Source organism: Zootoca vivipara, chromosome 10, assembly GCF_965207765.1.
Source record: "Zootoca vivipara chromosome 10, rZooViv2.hap1.1, whole genome shotgun sequence".
Lineage (NCBI taxonomy): Eukaryota > Metazoa > Chordata > Lepidosauria > Squamata > Lacertidae > Zootoca > Zootoca vivipara.
In genome coordinates, this window is record NC_142593.1 from 54,050,809 (window position 1) to 54,077,893 (window position 27,085).

Consider the following 27,085-nt stretch of genomic DNA (forward strand, 5'->3'; position numbering starts at 1 on the left):
ATGGCCAGCAGCCCTTTGCCAGGCGCCACCGACCTCCTCCTGTCCGCCTCGTCGAACGCCTTCCCGTCGGACTCGCTGAGCCAGGGGCCGCCCCCTCCGCCTCCACGCGGCGGCCCTCCTCACCCGGGCGCCATGAAGCCCAACCAAGTGGGCCAGGTGATCCTGTACGGCATCCCCATCGTGTCTCTGGTGATCGACGGGCAGGAGCGGCTGTGCTTGGCGCAGATCTCCAACACTCTGCTGAAGAACTTTAGCTACAACGAGATCCACAACCGTCGCGTGGCGCTGGGCATCACGTGCGTGCAGTGCACCCCGGTGCAGCTGGAGATCCTGCGCAGGGCGGGCGCCATGCCCATCTCGTCGAGGCGCTGCGGCATGATCACCAAGAGGGAAGCCGAGAGGCTCTGCAAGTCCTTCCTGGGAGAGAACCGGCCGCCCAAGCTGCCGGACAACTTCGCCTTCGACGTGTCGCACGAGTGCGCCTGGGGCTGCCGGGGCAGCTTCATCCCGGCCCGCTACAACAGCTCGCGGGCCAAGTGCATCAAATGCAGCTACTGCAGCATGTACTTCTCGCCCAACAAGTTCATCTTCCACTCGCACCGCACCCCCGACGCCAAGTACACGCAGCCGGACGCCGCCAACTTCAACTCCTGGCGGCGCCACCTCAAGCTGACCGACAAGACCCCGCAGGACGAGCTGGTCTTCGCCTGGGAGGATGTCAAGGCCATGTTCAACGGCGGCAGCCGAAAGAGGGCCCTCCCGCAGGCCTCGCACGCCCACCACCCTGGAGGGGGCGGCGGCGGCGGCGGAGGGGGCTCCGGCCCTCACTGCCACCCTTTGGGCGCCGTCAAGGCGTCGGTGGTGGGCGTCGGAGGAGGCCTGCTCAGCCCGCACCTGCTGGGCGCGCCGCCCCCGCCGCCCCCTGACCTGCACCAGAAGCGCGGCCGCTTCGACGACGAAGAGGAGCTTCAGGAAGCGGTGGCGGCGGCCGCGGCGGCTGCAGCAGCCGTTGCGCACGGCGGCGCCGGCAAAGCGCAAAGGAACTACCCGGTCATCCCGGTGCCCAGCAAGGGCTCCTCCTTCGGGGGGGTCCTGCAGAAGTTCCCCGGCTGCGGGGGCCTCTTCCCGCACCCGTACGGCTTCCCCGCGGCCGCCTTCAGCCTCTGCCACAAGAAAGAGGACTCAGAGGGGCTGGGCGTTGGGGCGCAAGGCGGACCCGCGGGACACAAAGCGGCAGGTGGTGCCCCGACGGCAGGAGCGGGCCTCTCGGGGCTCTTCTGGCCCGGGACTAGGAAAGACGCGGCGGCGGCGGCCGCAGCTTTCTATCCGCCTTTCTGCATGTTTTGGCCGCCGCGCACCCCGGGGGCGCTCCCGGGGCTGCCCACGTACTTGCAGCCCGCTCCGCAGCCGCCCACTTGCACCGCCCTAGGCGGGGAGAGCCCCAGCTTGCTGCGCCAAGCCTTTCTGGACCTCGCCGACGCCAGCAGCGAAGGGGGAGCCGCCGGGCTGGGCACGCCGCCCGCCGCAGCCGCCCCACAAGCCAGCGGCGGAGGCGGCAGCAGCAGCGGCAGGGACCCACGGGCTTTCGACGGCAGTGAAGCGGCATGTTCTCCCGCGGAGGGAGGCGGCAGCGGCGGCGGAGGGTCGCGGGGCTCGGCGCCTCACCAGCCCCACCTGCTGGACGGGCAGCCGCGGGGCAAATCCGGCGCGTCGTACCACCACTCCAGCGCCTTCCGTCCAGTGGGTGGCAAAGAGGACTCGGAAAGCCTAGCCAAGCTGCACCACCACCACCCGGCGCCGCGCTCCTCCTCCTCGCCGCCACCCCTCTTGCTGTTGCCTCCCCCCGAGCGGGAGCCAGGGGGCTGCGAACGCCCCCTCCAGCCCCCCGGCCACCGCCTGCTCTCCCCGGGGGGCACCAGCTGCAGCTACCCCAGCGAGGAGAGCAGCGAGGAGGAAGAGGAGGAGGAAGAAGACGAAGAAGAAGAGCCGGAGGTGGACGTTGAGAGCCACAAACTGCCGGAGGAGGAGGAGGAACCGGAGGAGGAACCGGAGGAGGAAGAGGAAGACGACCAGGAGGTGGTGGACCCCGTCGGGGGAGCCGGCCGCTACCTGCAGAGCCGGGGGCTGACGGACAAGGGCGCCTCCCGGGACAGGCCGAGCGGGGCAGCCTCTGCAGTGGCCGCCGCCCCGACGGGGCCTTACCCCGCGGCCTCCTGCCGGCCGGCTCCAGAGGAGGAGAAGTCGGGGGCGCCCCATGCCGAGCAGCTGCTGCTGCCGCCTCCCCCTCCTCCGGCTCTTCCTCTGCCCACCTGCCCTCCGAAAGGAGGAGGAAGCAGCGGCGGGAGCAGCCCAGCGCCCCATCCATCAGCGGAGGAGCAGGCGACGCAGCCCCCTTACAAAGATGTAAATACCCCCCTCTAGGCTCCTTCAAGCCAATTATTTTTATTGAAATGCACCTCTAGGCTGAGTCGCTTCCAGATGCGGGGAGAGGAAGATGGATCGAGGAGGGTCTTTTCGCAGGGCCCCCGCCCCGCCCCTTTAGAGCCAGGGAAATGGAATTGGCGAGAAATAGGGCGAGCCTCTCCCGCTTCTCCAAAGGCAGCGCCTGCCTGGCCGTGACATTTTCAAGCAGTTGTGGGTGGCGCGGGGCTGTTGTCTGGCGCTCCCCCCTCCCTACGCCCCAGCACATCTTTGGGGGAGGGGGCATGGGGAAGGGGGCTCAGGAAACGGGGGCCACCATCCGGCCCTTTCCCGGCCTCATAGATTCCAATGAGACATTTAAACACCTCCCCAGTCTCGGCTTCTCGCCCAATATTTGCTCCTAATGATCTGCTTCCAAATAATAAGGTCTCCCTTAGAAGAAGAAAAGAAACACCAGTTCCTTCGACCGTAACTGGGCTTCTTCGAAGGAGGCGGGTGCGCGTTGCCATTTTTGAGGGTCGCATACAAAAACCAACGGGGGGTGGGCGGGGAGGCGCGCTCTATCACAGGTTTCAGGACCCCTAAGAGCTACAGGCGGACCCGATGCCTCTCCGAGCACGACGCACAACCCGCCTCAGTCTCAAAATCACTTGTCTGTGCCTCACTTCAGTTGACTGGATTCTCACCGCCGGCAGATGAGATGGCAAATCGGTTTCTGGGCTGTGCCATTTCAGGTTGAAGGCGTAAGGGAGTAGGTGACAGAATGCTCCCCTGCATATAAAATAATTAAACCAATGGCTTTCACGCAGAAAGCTAGCATGGCAGGGAGGGAGCTTCTTGAAACGCTAGTTTTCTATGTGCAGGAGCATTACTATCACGATCATTTAGTCATTTTTAGTAGTACAGTAGTATGAAGAGCCACCTGAAATGTAGCAGAGCCCAGAAACTGCTTAAATACCTCATGTATTGTCTGTGAGAATTAAGTGCTCTAGTGCCATTAGAATACAGGAAACTAAGTTGGTTGAGTTCAGTGCACGCCTTGTAACAGGATCCACTGCAGACTCACCGACGTTATTGGCCCTGTGCATTAAATTTCAAGGGGTCTACTCGGAGAAGGACTAACATGGGCTACCATTCCATGCCCTTTTACTTACAGCTCAGGACCCGCCCTCATAAGAGATTCTGCGGGGTTCTGATAGCCACACCTCAATTTTATTTTATTTTTTGATATTTCTAGAGTTGGGGTAAATCACAGCCAATATGACTAGAGGTCTGGAGCGACTCCCTTAGGCGGAAAGGGAGCTTTTTGGTTTAGAAAATAAGACCCAAGGGTGCTGAGGAAGCACCGAAAGAGAAGCTTTTCTCTCTCTCATAAGAGAGAAAGGACATGGCTCAGCAGTAGGGAATCTGCTTTGCAGGAAGGGAGATTCCTGGTTCGATCCCCGGCATCTCCTGACAGAGCTGGGAGAGACCTCGGTCCGAAATAGCCTCTCCCAGTCCTTCCTTACTGGAGCGAGATCAAGCGGCTTGACTCAGTATGTCAGCGATCAAACGGACTAATTAACCTCTGGAACTCGCTGCCACAAGACGTCGAGATGGCCATTGACTTAAGATGGGGATTTCCTGCGGAATCAAGTCTATAAATGAGTTCTAGTCGTAATGGGTACTGTATGCAACTTCCAAGTTGGGGTGGGGGGAAGGGGCGAGAAACGTGTCTGCCTATCAATAGCTAAGGAAAGTCTCAACATGTACACGGCCCTGAATAGTGACCCGTAGAAATTAAGGCCACGATCCTCTACCACACATATCTGGGAGGAAATCACATAGAACTCAGCGGGGCTTACCTCTGGGAAGGTATTATAAAGAATTGCACTATAAATTGGTTTAGAGGGGACCTCGCCACTTTTTAGTGGGTCCCAATTTGCGGGTCCCGAGGGTTTGTCATAACCAGGTCTTCATAAGCACTTACTCTTTTTCGGTCGGCATACACACTGTACCTTTAAAGCAAATTCGCTGCACCTTTCCCTCAAAGGATTCTGGGCACTGTAGTTCGTTAAGCGTTGCTGGGCGTTGTCACTCTGTGAGGCGTAAACTACAGCGCCCAGAATCCTTTGGGGGAAAGAAGGTGCAGCGAATGTGCTTTAAAAGATTGATACACAGAGCTAAAGGCAATCCTTAGCTTGCTCTCCTGTTAAGGAGGACGGATCACCTCTCTGGGATCAGTCTGGTTCCATGCACCCATTTCCCTGAGATCAAGACCCACTGATTCCAACTGCACTTTTCCCGAGGAAGCGCCTTGAGGAACACAGACTTGGGTACACATTCCTGGATCAGTTCCACTGAAGGCCGCGAAGCCCAGCTTTCTGTCCCCAACAGAAATAAATCCTGGGGTAGCTCAGGTGGAGTAGAGCATAAAACTATTGATCTCAGACTGAAAGTCGTGGGTTTGAGCCCCACACTAGGCGAAAGATCCCTGCATTGCAAGGGGTTTGGACTAAATGACCTTTGCGGTCCCTTTCAACTCTACAATTCTATGATTCTACAGTATAGACCAGGCACCCCCAAAGTAGGCCCTCCAGATGTTCTGGGACTACAACTCCCATCATCCCTAGCTAACAGGACCAGTGGTCAGGGATGATGGGAATTGTAGTCCAAAAACAGACAACGTCTCCTCACTTGGAGGCGTTGAAGTTGACGAGGCTTTTAGATTGCCCCCGGCTAGGATCCGCGCAACCAGAACTCATGCACGCTGCTTACTCGAAAGTAAGCCTCAATTGAGTCCAAGGGTTCCTCGCTGAAATCCATGGTGTCTTTTATTGCCCCCCCCCAGCAACCATACTTAAATGTGACCCTCCCCCTTTATATAGACTTGTTTGTGGATGTTATTCATCTGTGTGTGTCTCCCCCCCCCCCTCAAATAAAAAAAAATATCTCAGGGATCCGACAAGCATCGCCGGTCGTCATGTTTGCCCCCCGCGTTTGTTTCTCCTGCTCTATTTTTCTTGCTCGCTGCAAACCGTTTGCTTTCCCTTTCCTGTTAATTGCTCATCGATTGCATTAGGTTTGGCTTTTAATTCCTGGTTGTCTGTTTGTTTCTGGTCGTGCTAGGTCCAAAAAGGGAAGGAAGGGAACCAGGTTGCCGCGTCGGCGAAGGAAGACAACAACTTCTCAGGCAAGACACGGAGCCGTTGGCTGCTTTCTCACGCCGGGGCAGACCCGGGAGCGCTGTGGAAACGGACAAATGCGCAATTGCGGGCCCAGATCCGGATTTGTCCTTAGGAATGTGGGTGGCTGCTGAACCGCAGATCCTTTCGCAGACACTACACGTGTGTGCGTGCTTGTGTCAGATCACACCGGACTAGATATCGATCCCCTCGAACATTTAATCAGCCAAGTTAACACGACTGTTACCAGCAACTACTAAGAAATACTGGTCGTTGGTATTCCTAACAAATGCTAGCAGGTTCTCAATGCCACATACAACACGTTTTCCTTTCCTTGCATGCTGGCTTGTATCTACTCCCCTCCCAGGTTTGTGGGGTGGGGGTGTTCCTTCCAAGGAGCTTTGCAATATTGCAAATAATAATAATTAATTCGGGTTTTTTTGTTTGTTTGTTTGTTTAGAGAAGAGCAAGGAACACAATTTTTTCATCACAGACGCCGAACATCCAGGAGGGGATTTCTGGAGAAGTATTGCAGGTAGGCTCAGAGTGCAGGGGAATCAGTGCACAGGTCTGCAGCCCGACCCGTCCCGTGTTTACTCGGAAGTAAGCCCCGCTGTCAGGCTTCCTCCCAAGCCTGCGCATAGCTGCCAAGTTTTCCCTTTTCTCGCGAGGAAGCCTATTCAGCATAAGGGGAAATCCCTTAAAAAGGGGGATAACTTGGCAGCTATGAGCCTGCGTGCGTAAGACTGCAGCCTTCAAATTCCTAATCAAATGACTGAATATTTTGTAGAAGGGTAAAAATAAACAACGGTCCCAGATAGATATAATAACTAAGGGAAAAATGCAAAGAGGTGTTAATAGCAATAAGGTTATTAATTGCTGGACATATTTCAGCAGGGAATTTCAGGAATGGAGCAGGGTTACACAATGCAGCAGGCTGGTAGGGAAGAGAAAACATAAAATGACAATAATTGAAATGTTCTCTTTGAAACCTTCCATTAAAAAGGATCACAGCTTATTGCTTTTAATATCTGTCAGAGAGACATTAAAGGTGTTTTATGAGATCCATGGCAACATTTATATTATCTCCGTGATAATGATCTCTACACAAAATGTATAATACATTGACAAAAATTACATTATACAAATTAAATGGAACCACCTTTTACTGATTGCTAAATGTCTCCAAGGGGTTTGAGGGGGGGCGTAGGGGGGAGGGAAAGACGTGATTAGAAGTTTTGATACTAAGTTGCCTATTGCGAGGGAGGGTTATAAGGAAAGGGGTTTTTGTTTCTTGGGAGAGGGAGAGAGAGAGAGAGAAAAGGGAATCTAATTTTCCATTTATGTAATGCAAACTGTCTTGGCTTTGACTATTCACGGTTAATTGACTGTCAAACGAGGTTGTTATCCCGAGGCTATGTCTGCAAATTTGCCTGTCAAATGAGACAGAGAGAGCAAGCCTTGGAGAGAGAGAGAGAGAGAGAGAGAGAGAGAGAGAGAGAGAGAGAGAGAGAGAGAGAGATGCAAGTGCAGTGGGAACTGATGGAGAAAATGGGATCCTGCAGAAACCTTATATAATAGCAGCCAGCACAATTCTGACTATATATATATATATATATATATATATATATATATATATATATATGATCCCAAAGTGATCCAACACGGTTATATGCTTGTTCCACTGCGAAAAAACAAAAGCAAACCCTACTTCCTTAAATGGATTTCACATGATTTAAAAGCCCACTTTGGAACGAAGGAGAGAGGGGAAACAATAGCCTTTTAAATAAAGTGAATAAGAGATGATAAAAAGGGAAATTGATATTAGGAGTGGGGCAAGGGATAATCTAGCTTGATTATTTCCAGGGTATTATGAAATGGCCCACCAGGGAGCCCAATACCAACAGGAATACATTCCGGAGCAAGTTATTAAGAAAGCTTTGTACGATTCTTGGCTTCCTGCGCTGGAGAAAATTTAGATAAACTGAGATGTGTAGATACAGAAAAGTAGTCCCACATCCCTGCATTGTGCACGTGTGTGTGTGTGTGTGTGTGTGTGTAAGAGAGAAAACTCCTGATTTCTGGCTCCAAAGTACTACAAAGAGTGTTTTCTAGAGAAGCATCTGTGTTAAGTCTGTTGCAGCGAAAACAAAAAAGAATCTTGTACTACCTTGAAACACTAATAAAACATAAGCCTTCAAGAGCCATAGTTCAACTCCATCAACTATTCTTAGCCCACAGCAGCTAGGTGAACCCTCCGGAATCAATGGCAGTATATCTTACAATACCAGATATTGGGGACATGCAGTGGGAGGGGGTGCTGATAACTTCGTCCCCTGATCATGGGCCTCCCAGAAGCAGCTTGCTGGCCACTGAGCTAAGCAGACCCCATATCTGATCAGCAGGACTTATCGGTATGTTTTGGGTCAGGGTAGCCAACATGGTGCTATCCAACTGCTGTTGGACTTCAGCTCCCATTAGCCCCAGCCAGCATGGCCAATAGTCAATGGTATGGGAGTTGGATTGGACCAACAACATCCACAGGGCAACATGTTGACTGCCACCATGGACTTGGTGATTTCAGTGAGACAGTCAATTTTATTCATTATTTGTCACATCCTGGCCCACCTCCCCTCTGACTGTTGGATGGATCTAGATGAGTAGGAGAGGATATTTTATATATTAATGTTCCTTCCTCTTTTTCTCACTTGTGTGAGAATGGAAATAATTATTTCAGCAGACTAATGTCACCATCCGTGTGCAGCTTATCTCTAGAAGCTATTTGGGACAGGGTTACATAACCTTCTAGAACAGGCATAGGCAACCTTGGCTCTCCAGATGTTTTGGAACTACAACTCCCATGATCCCTAGCTAACAGGGCCAGTGGTCAGGGATCATGGGAGTTGTAGTTCCAAAATATCTGAAGAGCCAAGGTTGCCTATGCTTGTTCTAGAACAATTATGATATCCAAGGATGCTTAGGCCAGGCATCCCCAAACTTCAGCCCTCCAGATGTTTTGGACTACAATTCCCATCTTCCCTGACCACTGGTCCTGTTAGCTAGGGATCATGGGAGTTGTAGGCCAAAACATCTGGAGGGCCGCAGTTTGGGGATGCCTGGCTTGGGAAAACTTGGATTATCTTCTCCCTTTTAATCTTTCCCTCTTAACAAATAAATCACTCTCAGGCTGCTTAGGTAAACAAGAATATACAAGGTTGACTCACATTAAAAGTCTTGCCAGGATTCAACATAAAAAAATTCCTTCCAGTAGCACCTTAGAGACCGACTAAGTTTGTCATTGGTATGAGCTTTTCGTGTGCATGCACACTTCTTCAGATACACAGTTACAGTGATGAAAATCAGGCAGGCAATAATCCTTAAATGTTACAAAGGTCCATATTCCATTTCAAAACTGAGTGTGCTCCCTGGAGGAGAGCTCACAGACAACTATTGCAGGTTAGAAGAATAGTGTGCAGTTACAGGAAGGAGATGATTATGTTTCTATTATGACATCACAGAACCCCCATGTCTGTGACTATCTAGCAATCATGCATCTAGCAATTCATGACAGACAAAAGAAAATACTGTGTGATCTGATCCCCCAGGAGGCAGGAATCTCCACCAACCTGGGTGGCCATGAAAGAGGATTGGGCAAACTCATGGGGGTTTTAGCTATGAAAGATAATGTTGTGCCTCTGCCGTTAGGTGCTATGTGCTTCTGGTCTGTTCCTGGAGACTGCAGGAGGGGAAAGTGCTGTTGTCTTTCCAAGAAGGGAAGTGGCATGAGTAAAAATGGAGACTTTTCAATTAAAATAATAATAATAATTAAGGCAGAATCACCTCCCACATTAGCCTCTGGGACTATTTGTCCCTTCCCTCATGTGCCTTGTTGTCAAATTGATCGCCAATAGGGGATGTGTTTTCTGTTTTTCCACCCAAAATGGTAAAGTCTGTCACTGCACCTATCGTAGATAGATAGAGAGATGATAGATAGATAGATAGATAGATAGATAGATAGATAGATAGATGATAGATAGATAGATAGATAGATAGATAGATAGATAGATAGATAGATAGATAGATAGACAGATAGATGGTATGGCACATTCAATCCCCCAAAAGGGGCAACAATGCCTTCAGTTTGCACCCAGTTCTGGCAATAAATAAAACAGGTTTCATTTGCTTGCTTGTTTTTGAAACAGTGATCTTGAAAGGTTCCCTGCAAAAACCACCAAGGTGGATCTGCCTCATATCTGGCAGGCTTAATTCACTGTGGATCTGGCAGGCCTCTTTTGCCTGCAGGCTTCCTTGACTTATGTGCTAGCATGGATTATGCCATTCTACTAATGGGATGCATTAGGGAAGCATTCTACTAATGCGTCCCATCAGCGCAAGGTTTTCTGCTTGTGCAATAGGGCTTCGCCCCTCTCCCCCTCCTGTATGTGCTCCAGAACATCAGGGGAACCCCCAGAGTAGATCTAGGGGCTGTGCGAGGAAAGAGAGGGAGAACATTATTGCTGTGCAATTGGAAATCCTCGCACAGATGGAAGGGTTGCCTTAGCACTATGATGGATTCCACCAGTTCTGCAGAAGTATGTACTGAGAACGAGCAGGTTTCCTTGGTTAATTGTGAGTGGAAAAAGAGCATCAGATTAAGGCCACTGCTGATCCTGCTACTCTAAGTTTCATCCCTAACACCAGAAAGCAAAAAGGTCACCAAGTGACCAGCAGGAAAAAAATGCCTGCTCTTGTGCCCTTAACAGCAGTTTTGGCTGCATAAACCAGCAAACTGTTCCTTTTCACAGATGGTTATCCTTTCTTGCTGTGTGTCAAGCCTGCTGTTGGGATATGCAGCAGGAGACATAAAGTGAGGCTGCCAAATCGGGGTAGGCGGAGAAGGTTTTTCCAGGTTGTGGCAGGCCTTGTCATGCACAGGGGCAACTGAAGCTTCGCATGTTATTCCTTAGCCAGTTATTAGAGACCACATGTAATTTCACAGGAACAGCATAGGGCAGTCAGATTAAAAGTGATGCCAGATATTTCTGCAACTTTGGTAGCTGCACCCTAAGGAACTATAAAAGGTGCAATAGTGCCTGGTTAGAACAGCAGACAAGACCATCGCAATTTATATACCTGACTCATTAATACTTCAGTTCTAGACATGCTTATTCAGAGTGTGTTTAGTCCCAGTCCTGGTCAAATGGAAAGAAGACTGCAGCAAGAGGCCTAGCTTTCAGTACAATGGCCCATCTCTCTGAAAGCTCCTAATAAGAAGAATAAGGAACTTCCCTGCACACAGAAAACTGGTGCGCCAAGGAGAAATGCTTTAACTTACCCTTCTTCTTGACATCCTAGGGCAGGCATCCCCAAACTGCAGCCCTCCAGATGTTTTGGCCTACAACTCCCATGATCCCTAGCTAACAGGACCAGTAGTCTTCTTTCTTGTAGTTTGAATCCATTGCTCAGAGAAGCGGACACGGAGCAATGGATTCAAGCTACAAGAAAGAAGATTCCACCTAAACATTAGGAAGAACTTCCTGACAGTAAGAGCTGTTTGGAAGTGGAATTTGCTACCAAGGAGTGTGGTGGAGTCTCCTTCTTTGGAGGTCTTTAAGCAGAGGCTTGATAGGCATATGTCAAGAATGCTTTGATGGTGTTTCCTGCTTGGCAGGGGGTTGGACTGGATGGCCCTTGTGGTCTCTTCCAACTCTAGGATTCTATGATTCTAATGCAACCCTTGCAACATAGGAATATTTTGCCCAACATGGGGCTTGAACCCATGATCCTGTGATTAAGAGTCTCATACTCTACCAGCTGAGCTATTTGAATACCATATTTTTCCTTGTATAACACGCCCCCATGTATAAGACAGCCCACCCTTTTTAGGGGGAATTACTGAAAAACACTCACCCTCCTGACCTACAAAGCCACTAGTACAGATTGCTAAAGCCTCCAATTGATGGACCCCTCTCTGGCAGAAGACGCCATATATCTGCCCAATTGCCCCAGCAACAGCCAATCAACAACACAGCTTGCTGCAGCCACCATTAAAACAACCAATAGCCACTGACAATCTCCGGCTCATGCACGTAACCAAACCCAAGTCCCCCTCAAGGCACTACTCAAGTATAAGACGACCACAATTTTTCACATTATATTTTAAGAGAAAAAGCTTGTCTTATACATGGAAGGTACGGTATATTTGTTTTTTGTAAATAGATAAATATTTGTTGATATGGAGAGGGGTGGTTAGGGGGGTGAACAGCGGGATGAAGTAGTAAGTTATGTTTTCTCTGAGTTTATGATCTTTCCAAAGTGAGAAAAGTTTTTATTTTGCAATCTGTACTTGTAATCCAGACATTGCACATGAGTGGGGCTGGCGAAGAACTTTCTTGTACTTGGCCCCCGCCCCCCAGTGCTGCTTATGTCTATAGAGGTCCCACACCAGCTCAAAATTACTATTCAGCACATCTGCAAGGCACCTTTGCCGCGGGCAAGATGGTCTCTATTTGCAGGCAGGTAGCTGTGTTGGTCTGCCATAGTTGAAACAATTTTTTTAAAAAAAATTCCTTCCAGTAGCACCTTAGAGACCAACTAAGTTTGTCATTGGTATGGGCTTTCGTGGTATCTGAAGAAGTGTGCATGCACACGAAAGCTCATAACAAAACTTAGTTGGTCTCTAAGGTGCTACTGGAAGGAATTTTCTATTTGCAGCCAACATGACAACCTGTAAAATGTCCCCCCTCTTGCGAGGTTTATTAAATCACTCCTCCTCCCTGCAGAAAGAAACCCTGCACCCTACATCAACATAACTTCCATTGCAAGGCTAGAAACTTGTGGAGAGTAACAGAAGCACCAAATCACACATCACTTTTCCATAATTATATGAGCAGAAGTCCAGTTCGTAAGCTCAATCTCCAGCCAATGTCAACAGTGCTAGGCCCAATAGACTGATGCTCTGGTTCTTGTTGAAGGCGCCTTCATACACTTCCATGGTCTCCAGCTTTCTGAAACAAGCCCTGACCCAAAGTACAACTCAATAAAGTGATCCTAAGCTTGGCCACTCACCAGGCCCATAGAAGTCCATGGGTAGAGGCATGCTTTAGAAGAGGCACCCCCAAACTCGGCCCTCCAGTTGTCTTGGGACTAAAAACTCTCATCATCTCTAGCTAACAGGACCAGTGGTCAGGGATGATGTAGTCTCAAAACATATGGCGGGCCGAGGTCTGGATGCTTGCTTTAGAACTTGGAGTTCCAGGCCCCCTGTAAATGAAGTTGTTTGATCATGAACATAAGTCAAGGGATGGGGTGGGGTTGGGGGTTGCTAGTAGTTTCCTTCACCTCTCAGCCAAAAAAACAATATACAGTGGTACCTCGGGTTACAAACGCTTCGGGTTATGTGTTTTCAAGTTGCGGACTGCGGGAAACCCGGAAGTAACAGAAAGGATTACTTCCGGGTTTCGCTGCTTGCGCATGTGCAGAAGCGCCAAATAGCGTCACGCGCGTGCGCAGATGCAGCGCTTCAGGTTACGAACACTGCGGGTTGCGGACGTGCTTACGTCCACAACCCGAGGTTCCACTGTACAAACGCCAGCTAAATTCCACTGCTTTTTATAAGCACCCCCTTTTCTCCTGCAGCATTGAGCTTTTATTTGTATTTGTATTTTGAATTTTAAAAATTGCACCGGGCAGTGACCTTGTGTTCCGCACACAACATCCTGGAATGAAGTTTAGCAACCATGTTTCTGAGCATAATGGAAATGCTGGCAGCGTGTTGGAGACATCTGGTTTTACAATTGCATTACTACAATAAATATCGAGAAGAGATCACAAATGTCACTATTGAATATGCATCATACGCAATAATAGGATTCTGCAAAGGGCAGATTTAAGTGTACATTGATCAGTGGAAACTAGGAATAAACCATTCCCTGTAAATATATAGAAAAATCAACAAATCTAAAGTTCATGTTTTAATAATATCTCATCATCTAATATTCTCAGATGACATTGGCTTATTTATATATTGCCCTTTCTCCAAAGAGCGCAGAAAGGTGTGTATAGAATCTTCCTATTTTATCCACCCAGCAGCCTAATAATAATAATAATAATAATAATTTTATTATTTATATGCCATCTATAGACTGGTTAGGTCGAGAGTTGTTGTCTAGCTTCATGGCTAAGCAAGAATTTGAACCCAGGAATTCTCAGCCTACATAGAGCACTCTGATTTCTTCCTACTGTCTTTAATCTCGTACAGAGCTACTTAATACACAGCTAATTTAAGTCTGCATGTTTCAATGAGTTTGTTGTCCTTTAGTCGTGTCTGACTCTTCGTGACCCCATGAACCAGAGCACGCCAGGCACTCCTGTCCTCCACTGCCTCCCGCAGTTTGGTCAAACTCATGTTGGTACTGTAGCTTCGAGAACACTGTCCAACCATCTCATCCTCTGTCGTCCCCTTCTCCTAGTGCCCTCCATCTTTCACAACATCAGGGTCTTTTCCAGGGAGTCTTCTCTTCTCATGAGGTGGCCAAAGTATTGGAGCCTCAGCTTCAGGATCTGTCCTTCCAGTGAGCACTCAGGGCTGATTTCCTTCAGAATGGATAGGTTTGATCTTCTTGCAGTCCATGGGACTCTCAAGAGTCTCCTCCAGCACCATAATTCAAAAGCATCAATTCTTCGGCGATCAGCCTTCTTTATGGTCCAGCTCTCACTTCCATACATCACTACTGGGAAAACCATAGCTTTAACTATACGGACCTTTGTCGGCAAGGTGATGTCTCTGCTTTTTAAGATGCTGTCTAGGTTTGTCATTGCTTTTCTCCCAAGAAGCAGACGTCTTTTAATGTTGTGACTGCTTTCACCATCTGCAGTGATCAAGGAGCCCAAGAACCTTGTCGTACTCCTTTCCCAATTTTGAACCAATCAGTTGTTCCATATCCAGTTCTAACTGTAGCTTCTTGTCCCACATAGAGATTTCTCAGGAGACAGATGAGGTGATCAGGCACTCCCATTTCTTTAAGAACTTGCCTTAGTTTGCTGTGGTCGACACAGTCAAAGGCTTTTGCATAGTCAATGAAGCAGAAGTAGACGTTTTTCTGGAACTCTCTAGCTTTCTCCATAATCCAGCGCATGTTTGCTATTTGGTCTGTGGTTCCTCTGCCCCTTCGAAATCCAGCTTGCACTTCTGGGAGTTCTCGGTCTACATACTGCCTAAGCCTGCCTTGTAGAATTTTAAGCATAACCTTGCTAGCATGTGAAATCATAGAATCATAGAGTTGGAAGAGACCACAAGGGCCATCCAGTCCAACCCCCTGCCAAGCAGGAAACACCATCAAAGCATTCTTGACATATGCCTGTCAAATGAGCGCAATTGTGTGGTAGTTGGAGCATTCTTTGGCACTGCCCTTCTTTGGGACTGGGATGTAGACTGATCTTCTCCAATGGCCAGAGGATTGGAGAAGATCAGTCTACATCAATGAGTTTACTTCATGTTAAACTGTGGCGTGCGGCTCTTCCTGCTTTTGATGAAATGTTTTCCATTTTCCATTTAATCGAGTGACTATCTTGTCAGCAAGCAGGATCTAGCTGCCCCCAAAACCCCTGCAGGGCATTTTGATGGGTGGGTGGGGTCACATACCTGGGCAATCACCTGACCTTGTTGTGACATCAGGTGAAGGATTCTCCTTTGCCTGTGTGGATTGAAATCAAACCATGCAAGTAAGGGCTCAGGGCTTTGCCAGTACCATTCACCGGCTGATTGGTGGTGTCTGCAAACCCCTGTTCCACTGTCAACACAGTTTGAATTGGTGCCCACGTGGATCAAGGCACTGGTGTCTGCAGGCATAAACCCCACTTTTAGAAGGGATCTGTATCTTTATCTGCTCAAAACCTCCTGATATACTTATATGAAATCAAGTATACAACAGGTGGACATGGATTTAGGAAAATGGCATTGTGCAGTTTAAGACACCTTCTGGACTGAATTACTGTAAGCCTGAATTAAGCTGGTGGTTGCTCATCACTGATCTATACTGTAGGTCATTTGTTGTGATTTCATTTATTTATTTAGACAATTTATCTATTATGATTGTCTCTATATGGTGGACAAGTGACCCAACAATATAATAAAGATAACAATTTGTTAATGCTGTAATATTGGAATGCCTGCTGAAATCAGCATCTTTGCTACTAATAGTATATGGGGTATGTACTAAACATATTAGATATACTACTGTGTACTAAATATATTGCATATACCACTACCTGTATATACACCATCCTGTAAGATGGGGTTTATACATTTGTTTGAAAATTATTGTACACCAACAATTTTGAGCATGAATAGTGTATACGGTTTATAGAGCTGCCTTGTATTGACAGATGTAGTCAATGTGCTGGTTCCCAGATGTTGTTGGACTACAATTCCCAGCATCCCTGACCACTGGCTGGGATGCTAGCTGGGGCTGATGGGTGTTGGAGTTCAACAGTATTCAACAGGCATCCCATTGGCTATCCCTGGTTCAGACAGTACTCACCCTGTAATCTGCCTCTTATAAGGCCCTGTTGTAGTCCCTCCTCTCTCTTGGCTGGTCCTCTGTGCCTCTGATTTGGCCTTTACCAGGGATGAAGTCTTTAGTGCAGCAGGCCCTGTCCTGTGGAACTCCTTGCCAATCATAGTTGGGTGGGAGTTATGCCTGTTTCTTTTAAAAAACGGTCTAAACCACAGTTCGAAAGCACGTCAAAGTGCAAGTAGATAAATACCGGTAGGTACTGCTGTGGAGGGAAGGTAAACAGAGTTTCCGTGTGATGCTCTGGTTCGCCAGAAACGGCTTAGTCATGCTGGGCATATGACCCGGAAGCTGTCTGTGGACAAACGCCGGCTCCCTCGGCCAATAAAGTGAGATGAGCGCCGCAGCCCCAGAGTTGTCCGTGACTGGACCTAATGGTCAGGGGTCCCTTTCCCTTTACCTAGCTCTCTCTCATTTGGAATTTGAAATGTTTGTACCAACCAGGGTTATTGGCAGGATGCAGAGAGTTTTTAACCAATGTTATTACTCTGTTTTTTCCCCCATTGTATGCTGCCTTGCTGTATCTCCTATGAAAGTGTGGTTTGTAAATATTTTAGTTAAATATAAAACTGCATTTAAAATTGGGATGCGAGGCTTCATCAACTTTATGCCACTTCAAGCTCTGATATTCTTTTCTGCACACCTTCAGAAAAAGGAGGGTGAACAGATACTTTAAAAAAAAAGTGGCATTTCTTCACTTTGAGATTTAATATACGTACGTCTTTCTCAAGTCAGATCTCTGGCTAAATTCGAACGGACAAAGGCTGGGGGGTCTAGGCATTTGCTGGTGCCATAAAATCCTTTTTGTAATATCTCTCCCCACCCACCCCCACCGCAGCCATTTGATGAGGATTCAAAATGAACCTCTGCATCTGATAAGAAGCAGCATACGTATAAATCAATAACTTTATATTCCTCTCTTCATTAAGGTGAACCCATACAGGAAACCAATTCACCTCATTCTCTGAAAAAGGATGTCGAAAACATGGGAAAAGGTAAAAGAGAGAGAGAGAAATTATATATAGATAAATAGCTCTCGATCTATCGTTGCCATGTGGCCCTTTGTTTTAGCAGCAATACAAAGACAATTGAGGGGATTTTTCTTTTCTTGTCTTTTTTTATTCTCCACCATATTTTAAGCTTGACAAGTAACATATGAATAATATATGGGCCTTTTGTGTGGCTATAATTGAGATTAATGCATATGTATCAATCAATACATGACACTGTACTATAATACTTTAAAATAATATATTGCATTGATTTATATTCATGGATTTCTGCACAAAATCTATCCTGGGCCTAAGCAAGACTTTTCACCATGAACACCCTTAAATTGCCACCACCAACACAGACAAGTCTTTGTAATAATGATTGCATGGATAAGCAGACTCTCAAGATTTATTTCAGCTGATTACTAGAAAAATATCTCCTTTCCTCTTGGTCTAGAAGAACTTCAGAAGGTCTTGTTTGAGCAGATAGACTTGCGGCGGCGGCTGGAACAGGAATTCCAGGTCCTGAAAGGAACCGCCTCTTTTCCTGTATTCAGTAAGACAAACATTTCTGTTATTAATTTTTCTTACTTTATCTCTGTATATTTAAGTGTATGTGAATAATGCTCAAGAGCATCGATTAGTACCAGAAGAGGGTGTTACTTTAGGGGCAAATAGGCCCCACCAAGCTCATTCTGCCCTCAACCAGCCTCCTACCTGCCTGGTGTCTTGCCAAATGCAAGGCGGTTCTTTTAAAAAGAGGTCCAAGGCAATACAAAACCCAAGTGAGTGAGAAGATTTAAGATTTTATTCTAAACAGCAAGCAATATATACATTACTAAGCAAGCACTTCAAGCTGCCACTTGGAAACCCTCAGGAAGTAGCAAAGTGACTCCCCCAGGTAGTCTCTGGTTGCACGGCCCCGTGGCCGTCAGTTCATGCACGAGCTTCTCAGAACTCAGCCCAAAGTAATCTGATTTATGTATAGGTAGCTAACCTGTTAGCCTGTGTGACTTGCCTGACTGGCTAGTGCTACTAGCTACATGCAGATTATTCATTAGCCACCTCTCCCAATTCCTCACTTTCTTGAAACAATGTCCAATATCAAAAGAAGGTACCCAGCAATATCACTTCCTTCCCTTCCAACAGATTAGACGCAGGGGTGGCCAACTCCCAAGAGACTGCGATCTACTCACAGAGTTAAAAACTGGCAGTGATCTACCCCCTTTTGGGGGGTTCAGTCAAAGTTGTTGAGCTTTGTTTAGGAAGGAGGAAGGCCCATTTTTGGAGGGTTTGGGTCAAAGTTGTTGAGTTTTTTCAGGGAGGAGGTTGAGCTTTTTTTAGGGGAGCCACCGTTGTTCAGCTTCTTTGGGGGGAGCCAATGATCTACCAGTGATCTACCGCAGACGTCCAGTGATCTACTGGTAGATCACGATCTACCTGTTGGACATGCCTGGATTAGAGCATTAAAGGCTGTTCTTCAACCATCACAGAGCTTCGAGAGGGGGAAGCAAACAGGAGCAGGAATGATAACCATGTTAGAGCACTATCTCCTCGAAATACAATTATCTTCTGGATAGATTGCTCATACTTCTTATCTACAGCCAGTCCAGGGGTGGTGATGTTGGTCACCTTCCTCCTCCTTAGTCTCAGTGTTGCCTCAGTATCATGGACTGGTTGGACGCAGAGGAATGGTGGGAGGAACCAGGTGGGGAACCACCAAAGCAAGAAGGCCTAGAGCCTGGGAATTGGTGGTGGGACAACAATGAGTGGTCAAGGGGGGGGGAAGAAGACTGGGAAGAAGAGGTGTTAGAAGCTGAAGAGCTAGCAGGGCTTAGTGAGCAGGGAGAGTCTGTGGCAGAAAGAAGTCCAGAATCAGAGGCAGAAGCTGAAGCAGGAGAGGAGGGAGGCCAAGATGGGTCAGGCTTGTGAAAAGGCATGGGTGCCACCTCCTCTTGCTATGACAAGCTCCCCTCCCCTCTGGTCTCCCAAAACTAGAAGAGGCATGAAAAAAGGCAGAGGAGAGGTTGGCTTCATGCAGGCACAGTCTCCGATTGCTTGGAAAAAGTCCTGGAGAGGAGGGACTTAAGTGGCTGTGAGGAGGTGGAGACCTTCAGCCTCAGCAACTGATTCATGGGGGCAAGACCTGCTGGGGTTGAGCTGCTGTGCTCATGCCACCAAGTCTGTGCAGATCATGTTCTTGCTAATAAAGAGTTAACTCTAGCTTGAACAGTGTGATTTACTGCTGGCTGACTCCTGACACCCTTGTAGTACTCAACTGGGAAGAGGATGGCGACAAGACTGGAATTAGCCAGCTCCACCTGTGATTAACTCTGGCACCACCTACTGTCCGCCTCCCAGCTTTCTCCCCTACCTGTCCCCAATGGGCACCAGTCACCACCACAGCTGGTACAGTACAAAGAAATGTTACAGGTTGGGGACTTAACCCCAGCTGAGCTGGGAACCTGCTGGCTGAGCTGAAGGTTCACTGCGTCCTAAGCTGCTCATCCCAGTGCATCTTGCCATAGGATCGCCGCCTTAATTTAGATCATACCTTTCTAGTACAAAAAGTACCTAAAAACCAAATTGACGTAGTTCAAAAGAGTATGTGCAATTTAGAAAAGCAGCAATGCCAAGTGAACAAAACTGAGAACAGTTTAAGAAACGACAACAACAAACAGCCGCAGTTCAAAGAGCTTGGGAACAAGGCTGGTTTCCAAAGCGCTGTCGTACATTATCTTACCTGCCAGGTAACGTTATCGTGGCAGCTTGGCATTCAGCCATCTGCATTCCCCCATGTTTCCTTTTGGTACCACAGTAAAATTTAAGACTTGCCTCCCCTTCATGTAACTAAAGCCTGCAATGAAACCACACAAAACACAATCGGAATGAAAATGGATAGTTGTGCGCTGCTGACCAAGGAAGTGGTGGCAGTGGCGTTCGCCAGCTTGAAGAATGTGTGGTCTTGATGCACCACAGAGCAGTGGTCAATTTTGCTCCAGATTAAAATAGAACGCAAATACCAGGCTATAAACAACTATGGAGTGGGGACATTTAATGCCTGCTTTATAGTTTTGCAGCCTGGTCCTAAGAGTATTGACTCGGATGCAAGTCCCATAATTGGTTGGGACCTACTCCCAGATTAGGATTAAGTGTGGATAAATTTGCATGTATTTACAGCCAGATGCTATATGCATTTACACGGACAGAGATCCTGCTGCAATTATATTGAAATTCTGTACACATTTACTTGGAAGTAAACCCTGTAGAACTTCATGAGGCTTTGTTCTGGACAGATTGAGTTCCCGGTCCATCTTACTCAAGTTAGTGTGCAGAGCATTGTGGGTGAAGACGAGCAGAACATTTTAAGTGCAGCTGAAGTTATTTAATAAGGGTGGTGTTGTCGCCCTGATATCACAGTGATATTTTCATGCCCTGGAGTGATGAGCTCTGAATTTTCTGTGAGCTTCCAGCATATCAGGGAAATGCCATGTATGGTGGTAGGTCTATTGGCTAGCACCTGTAACATCACTTACAGCCCATTCTGCCTGCTAATCCCCAAAGCAGTTTGGCAAATTCTGGACATTTGGGAATTTGAGGGACAAGATAAAGCACTGGTCTTCAACTGGTGGCCTTGACCCAGGCCACATCCTGATCCAAACTGGGTTGCAACAGGAGTGCTACCACCATACAAATATATAGTAAAAGATTATGAAATGGTTCCCCAAATGCATGTTAGGTAAAAGGTGGGTCTGAAAAGATTGAAGACTACTGAGATAAAGGATTAATGCATATGCTTATAAATGCGATATTCTAATTTTCCGAGTTTCAGGCCTGCTTTGGCTAGATCATGGGGTTTTCCTTTTTAATCCTGATCTGTATCCGTATTGGATTTGCAATTGCCTTTATATATGCAATTGTTATGTTTTTTACTGTTACATCACTTTGAGATGTTTCATGGGAAATGATTTGCAAATGAAATAAATAACCAAAAGGGTAAGATTTTTTGTGGGGGGGGGGAGAGACTTGGGTGTTTCATTAAGGTTCCTCTTGCCTTTTCACACTTCATGAAAGGCAAGTTTTGAATTCAGATCCACACTATGCCTGAGAAGTCTGCTCAGACCATTGCTAAGGATGCCTTCGGCCTTTGCAAGCTATAGGTGGAAGTTGTGCTGCTAACCGTGCTCAGAGCCATTGCTTGGATCCAGACATCTTTGCCAAGCCCGGACAGGATGTCACATCTAGATCCCTCATTCCGCCTTCTGCATGTGGAAATCCACACAGAATTCCAAGGGTTGGTGAAGGAATGAAGGAATCCCATCTTGTCTTGCAGAGTGGATCTGCAGATCGTTCCCACTCATGCAATACATCAGAATAACAAACTTTTAATGTTGTGTTTCTATTCTACTGGTTTGGTTTTATTTATTTATTTATTTTAAAAAGTCATTTTGCCCTGTAATGATTGTTAATGGACCTTCCTTCTTCTCCCCCCCCCATAGATAATTTTCAAGACCAGATGAAGCGGGAATTGGCCTACAGAGAAGAAATGGTTCAACAGTTACAAATTGTAAGAGAGTGTTCCCTGCTAAAAAATGTTAAGCTCTATGTGCTATTGTGGTTTCTTCTCTTCTCTTCTCTTTTTAAACTCACTTCAATTTTTGAAATCATCATCATCATCATCATCATCATTTTATTTGCATGCCGCCTTTCCATAGTTGAAACCATAACATCTAAAACTAAAGATACAGCAATAATATCAATAACAGCAACAAGCTCTCTCACCCCCCCCCCCCGTAAACAATACCCCAGCCCAAGAATCTGTTCAACAGCCTCAGTTTTTGTAGCTGGAGTCAGTCCGCACTCCACTCTCCCACTGGCCAGATGGGAAAAGGCCAGCAAGGCAGGGTGCAGGTCTTCCAGGGCTCACAGCCAAGATGGTCTCATTTAAAACAACACAGATAAAAATTAAAAACAATTTAAAAGCAGCTGCAATCCTTGTGAAGCCTGTCAGGCCCCACCCCAAGCCAGGTGGAAAGAGGCAAGGGCAGGGTCCCTCAGCAGGCAGTCCTCCTCTTAAATAATCTCTTAAATAAGTTGGAAACATGGTTAAGAAGGTGGGCAGGCAAGTGATTCATATAAGAATTTGAGGTGGGCTGAGCATAGGAACCTGAGACCCCTTCTGTGTACAAAGCATTCTGATACATGGATAAAGGTAAAGGGGCCCCTGACCATCAGGTCCAGTCGTGTCCGACTCTGGGGTTGCGGCGCTCATCTCGCTCTATGGGCCGAGGAGCCGGCGTTTGTCCGCAGACAGCTTCCGGGTCATGTGGCCAGCATGACAAAGCTGCTTCTGGCGAACTAGAGCAGCGCACGGAAACGCCGTTTACCTTCCCGCCGGAGCGGTCCCTATTTATCTACTTGCACTTTGATGTGCTTTCGAACTGCTAGGTGGGCAGGAGCTGGGACCGAGCAACGGGAGCTCACCCCCATTGCAGGGATTCGAACCGCCGACCTTCTGATCAGCAAGCCCTAGACTCTGTGGTTTACATGGATACATGGATAGTGAGCTCCATTCTCCAAGCGTGGAGATCCTTATGTAGCCAAAAGAGCACAAAGCAAAAGAGGATGGTTCAAACGAGCTCTGGTTGAACCCAAAGCTTTGCAGAAGTTCCAGGTAAATATGAGAAGGGGGGTGGACTTAAAACCCAATGAGAACTGAGCGAGGCCAGTGAGCACAGAATGCTGGTGGACTTTTAGAGTGGGGAAACTGGGGGGACAGGACACATCAGAAGGGTCATAGCTCAGTGGTAGAGCATCTGCCTTGAATTCAAAGGACCCCAGCATTCCCGGAGTAGAGCTGGGAATGTCCCCTGACTGAAACCACGGGGAGTGGCTGCCAGTCATTGTAGACAGTGCTGAATCAGATGAACCACTTGTTTGATCTGCTGCTAAGTTAAATCAGTAGGTGCAATACTGATTTGTTCTAGGATGGGGTCATCATCAAGTTGCAGGAGAAGTCTTCTGCAACCCAGAAAGCATAATGAAGTTTACCTTGTAATTCTAAACAGTCTGCCGATGTTGATGGGAACACTTAACAGCTAGAATTTCCTCTCGGCAACATATCAATCTCCCAGCGCCCCCTTCTGCCTCCACCTTATTACTACACCCTCCAGCAGAGGAGGGAGTTTAAAGCTTGCAATATTTTTTTTTAAAAAAAACCTGGATCAATAAGGTTTCATTTTCAGCTTTTGTCCACCGTGGACTTTTAAAGATTCTTTTTTTACGATTTCCTGAGCAACTGACTTCCTTGGCTTCCCCAATAATTGGGAAATTGGCAAGACAGTCTCTCTCCTCCCCTGTACATCCTTTGCCACAGGAAATGATATGCTCTCAAACTAAAGCAGGCAATGAACATGAGGTGAGGCTGCATATGAGGACGACTTCTTGCAAGGAACGATCTCTTCCCGTGTGGTGTAGCGGTTAGAGTGTTGGGCTGAGAGCTGGGAGACCAGGGTTCAAATCCCTTCGCAGCCATGAAGTGTGGCCCTAAGCCCAGACACTGTCTCTCAGCCTTACCTCACAGGGTTGTTGTGAAGACAAAATTGGGGAGCGGAGAACCACGGAACACCTTGAGCTCATTGGACACAAAGATGGGCTATAAATGTAATAAATAACCAGTCATTGGACTGTGTACGTTCTGGGGAGCATGGGTGCAGTGCAGGACATGGTTATGAGGGAGTAACTCCCAGAGGGAGTGGAATAATGACTGACAACTGGGAAGCGGGGCTGAATGCTGGGTGGAGTTAGTGTGAGAGGTAGAAAGTGCAGAATGGAAAAACAGCATTTCCACAGGTGCCATCATGGGGTGACTAGGGTGGTTCATAAAAAACTTCTTTTTTTAAAAAAAAAAAGCCTGCTCCAAAGGTCTTATCTTACTACTCTAGGGATTATACAGCTACATATGAAATTTCATGCATATCGGTTAATATCTTGACCCTCCTCCACGAAAATAGCTGTTTATTTGGCCATTTTCCTATGTCGTGAAGGCTGAAATTTCAACAAAGCACGTGCCTTTGCTAGACTCTTTTCGGGCACCTGCTAAAAGCATTCTTCTTTAGGCAAGCATACCTAGATGCTTAGGAAGTTGAAGTAATTTTAATCTTAATATTTTAGCTTTTGTATGTTTTAAAGTAGGGTTGTTAATTTTTCTTGCTTTTACTGCTGTGGTGATTTTTTTGTTTTTTGTTTTGGTTAAGCCACTTTGCAGGTTTTTAAAAATAAATTTTATTAAATAAATAAACAATAAATATAAATAAAACAACACAAGCCAAAACACAATCCATCCTGTAGATTTAAGTATCTGCCCAGAGTCGCCTATGTGTTCTCAGGGGCTCAGAATCCACATTCCTTTGTAAGAAAATATGAAATAACGTAAAACCATTTTTGCAGGCAATAATAAAATCAATGTGTTGGGGGGGGGGCACGACAAGAAATTTTCCGCACCGGGTACCACCTGACCTTCCTACACCTCTGAGTAGACCCACTGAAATTAACGGGCCTAAGTTAGCCATGCCCACTAATCTCAATGAGCTCACTCTGGGTAAAAGGGCACATTCACAGCACACATTGAAAGCACAGTTGTGGCTTCCCCCAAGGAATTGTGGGGGGTGAAGTTTGTTAAAGGTGCTGTGAGTTGTTAGGAGTTTCCTGTTCCTTTCCCACAGCTATCATTTCCCAGAGTGGTTTAACAATCAATCCCTCTTCCCAGGGAACTCTTAATTTGGAAAGCTGGATTTTTTTTTTCACCTCAGAGAACCTTTTCTTTCTCCCTCTGAGGTAGAAGTGACAATTTGGTCTACTCATTCATCCCACACATGTTCCCACTCAATATTGTTAGCTAGTTTTGGTTTTTAGCAATTACTTCCTTGTAAATTGCTTAGTTCGCTTATGTTGTGGCAAGCGTCCCACAACAAGGAAGAACGTGACGTGTGAAGCTGGTGTCTCTGTGTGGAGTTCAGCTGACCCACCAAATTCCTGGGTCTTCTTTAAGCTAAGAGCAAGCCCCATTGATTCAGTGGGGCTTGCTTCTGAGAAAAGATGCATAGAATTGTGCTGTTAGAAAGCCACTCTCTCCCCCCCCCCCTTAACATACTCTGTAATACACTGACGAAAATACCTGCCTGCCTTACAGGGCTCCTGTAAGAATCACCTGGGAAGCATCTGGCTTAGCCTTGATTTAAAGCCCTGTCTCTGATTGATATCTCCTCCTCGACATCTCCTCCTCACATAGAGGCATTTTCTATATCTTTGCAGATCCCCTATGCAGCAAGCTTGATCAGGAAAGAAAAACTCGGCACGCATCTCAGCAAAAGCTAAAAGGCAAGGTGAGTGGGAGTCTAGAGTGGGCTGAGGCTGTGTGCCCAACACACATTTAAAGCACATGGCTTCCTGCAAAGAATCCTGGGAACTGTAGTTTGTTAAGGATGCTGGAGATTGTAGCTCCGTAGGGGGTGAACTACAGTTCCCAGGAGCCTTACCAAGGCAGGAGAAATATACTTTAAGCCTTTGTCGCTGCTAGCTGCAGCTGTGGTGGTGGTTCTAGTGGAAGAGGAATCATGACCCCTTATTCCATGGGAGGTTACACTGGCATGCATGGCTAAAGGGTTAATCTGCCATATTGATTCTGAAAAATTTCAGAAAAACTACAATTGATCCAAATGTCACAAACTACTGTGCAACCTTCTGAGTCCACCAAAACTCTTTTATCAAACCTGATGTTCAACAAACTAGAAAGAGAGGATGAGGGAAAAGGACGGCTTGATAGGGAATGTGGTCAAAAATGCCTTTTTGTCATAAAACCTTAGGAGGGGCATGTCATGGGGATTGTCACAAAGAGCATCTTCATGTCAGAATTGACCATTGCACTGTGGATGTTAAATTCACGACATGAACTTCATGACCTCTATTCTTGCTAGTTCTTAAAACAAGGGAAGCAGATTATCTAGGAACGCTCAGGTGGACAAGTCAAAATAACTTACAGTAGCTCCCCAAGAACACAACCAAAAGTTCAAAGCTTAGCTAGGTCCTACAACTGAGCCAATGTTTCAGAGGTGCCATCTCTTTCTGCTTGATTCTGCCCGTCCCCTCGGTCACTTCTTCCCTCCATGCATGTGAGTGTGGGGACACCCACACACTTCGCTTTTCCATAGATCACCTCGGTGCTTTTTTAGGATTTGAAGGCATCCCTTGAAACATTTTCTGCACCAGAAAATAATTCCACTAGGGTGCAAGGACAGCTATGGTATGAGCTTTCGTGTGCATGCACACTTCTTCAGATACACTTGAAACAGAAGAGCCAGACCCTTATGTATATACAGAGGGGGGTGGGGGGGGTGGGAATGGGTGATGGGCTGATAGGAGTGGTAAACCTGTTGATGGCTGTTAATGACTGCTGATGACTGCAATTGGTCCTGGGGGGGAAAGCAAGGGCTGAGGCACTAAAGAAAGCTTGATCATGCATAATGAGATAAGAATCCTATGTCTTTGTTCATCCCAGGTGGCTCCATGGTTTTAAGCTTGGTAATGAGTTCCAATTCAGCAACTTCTCTTTCCAGTCTGTTTCTGAATTTTTTCTGTAATAAAACAGCTGCTTTGAGATCTTGTATAGAATGTCCTGGGAGATTGAAGTGTTCTCCTACTGGTTTCTCTGTCTTGTGGTTCCTGATGTCAGATTTATGTCCATTTATCCTTTGGCGTAGGGTTTGGCCTGTTTGTCCAATATAGAGAGCTGAAGGGTGCTACTGAAGGAATTTTTTTTATTTTGCTTCGACTCAGACCAACACGGCTACCTACCTGTAACTAGGACAGCTATGAGTTCATTTGAACGCAGTTTATAGCACAATTCAGCACCCTGAACTGACCCACAGCATCATGT

General features: G+C 47.1%; 1 protein-coding gene across 2 annotated transcripts; it reads left to right on the forward strand.

The window, feature by feature from the left end:
- SKOR2 (SKI family transcriptional corepressor 2) lies at positions 1–25,527 on the forward strand. Of its 2 annotated transcripts, XM_088652871.1 has the most exons (8): positions 1–2,158; positions 2,231–2,403; positions 5,530–5,593; positions 6,046–6,120; positions 17,089–17,154; positions 17,609–17,707; positions 21,651–21,718; positions 25,465–25,527. In XM_088652871.1, exons 1-8 carry the CDS (start codon positions 1–3, stop codon positions 25,525–25,527), a joined length of 2,766 nt encoding a protein of 921 aa, XP_088508997.1. The 2 variants fall into 2 exon arrangements, with proteins under 2 accessions (XP_088508997.1, XP_088508996.1); XM_088652870.1 differs by having other exon boundaries at positions 1–2,403.
- The last annotated feature ends 1,558 nt before the right edge of the window (positions 25,528–27,085 follow it).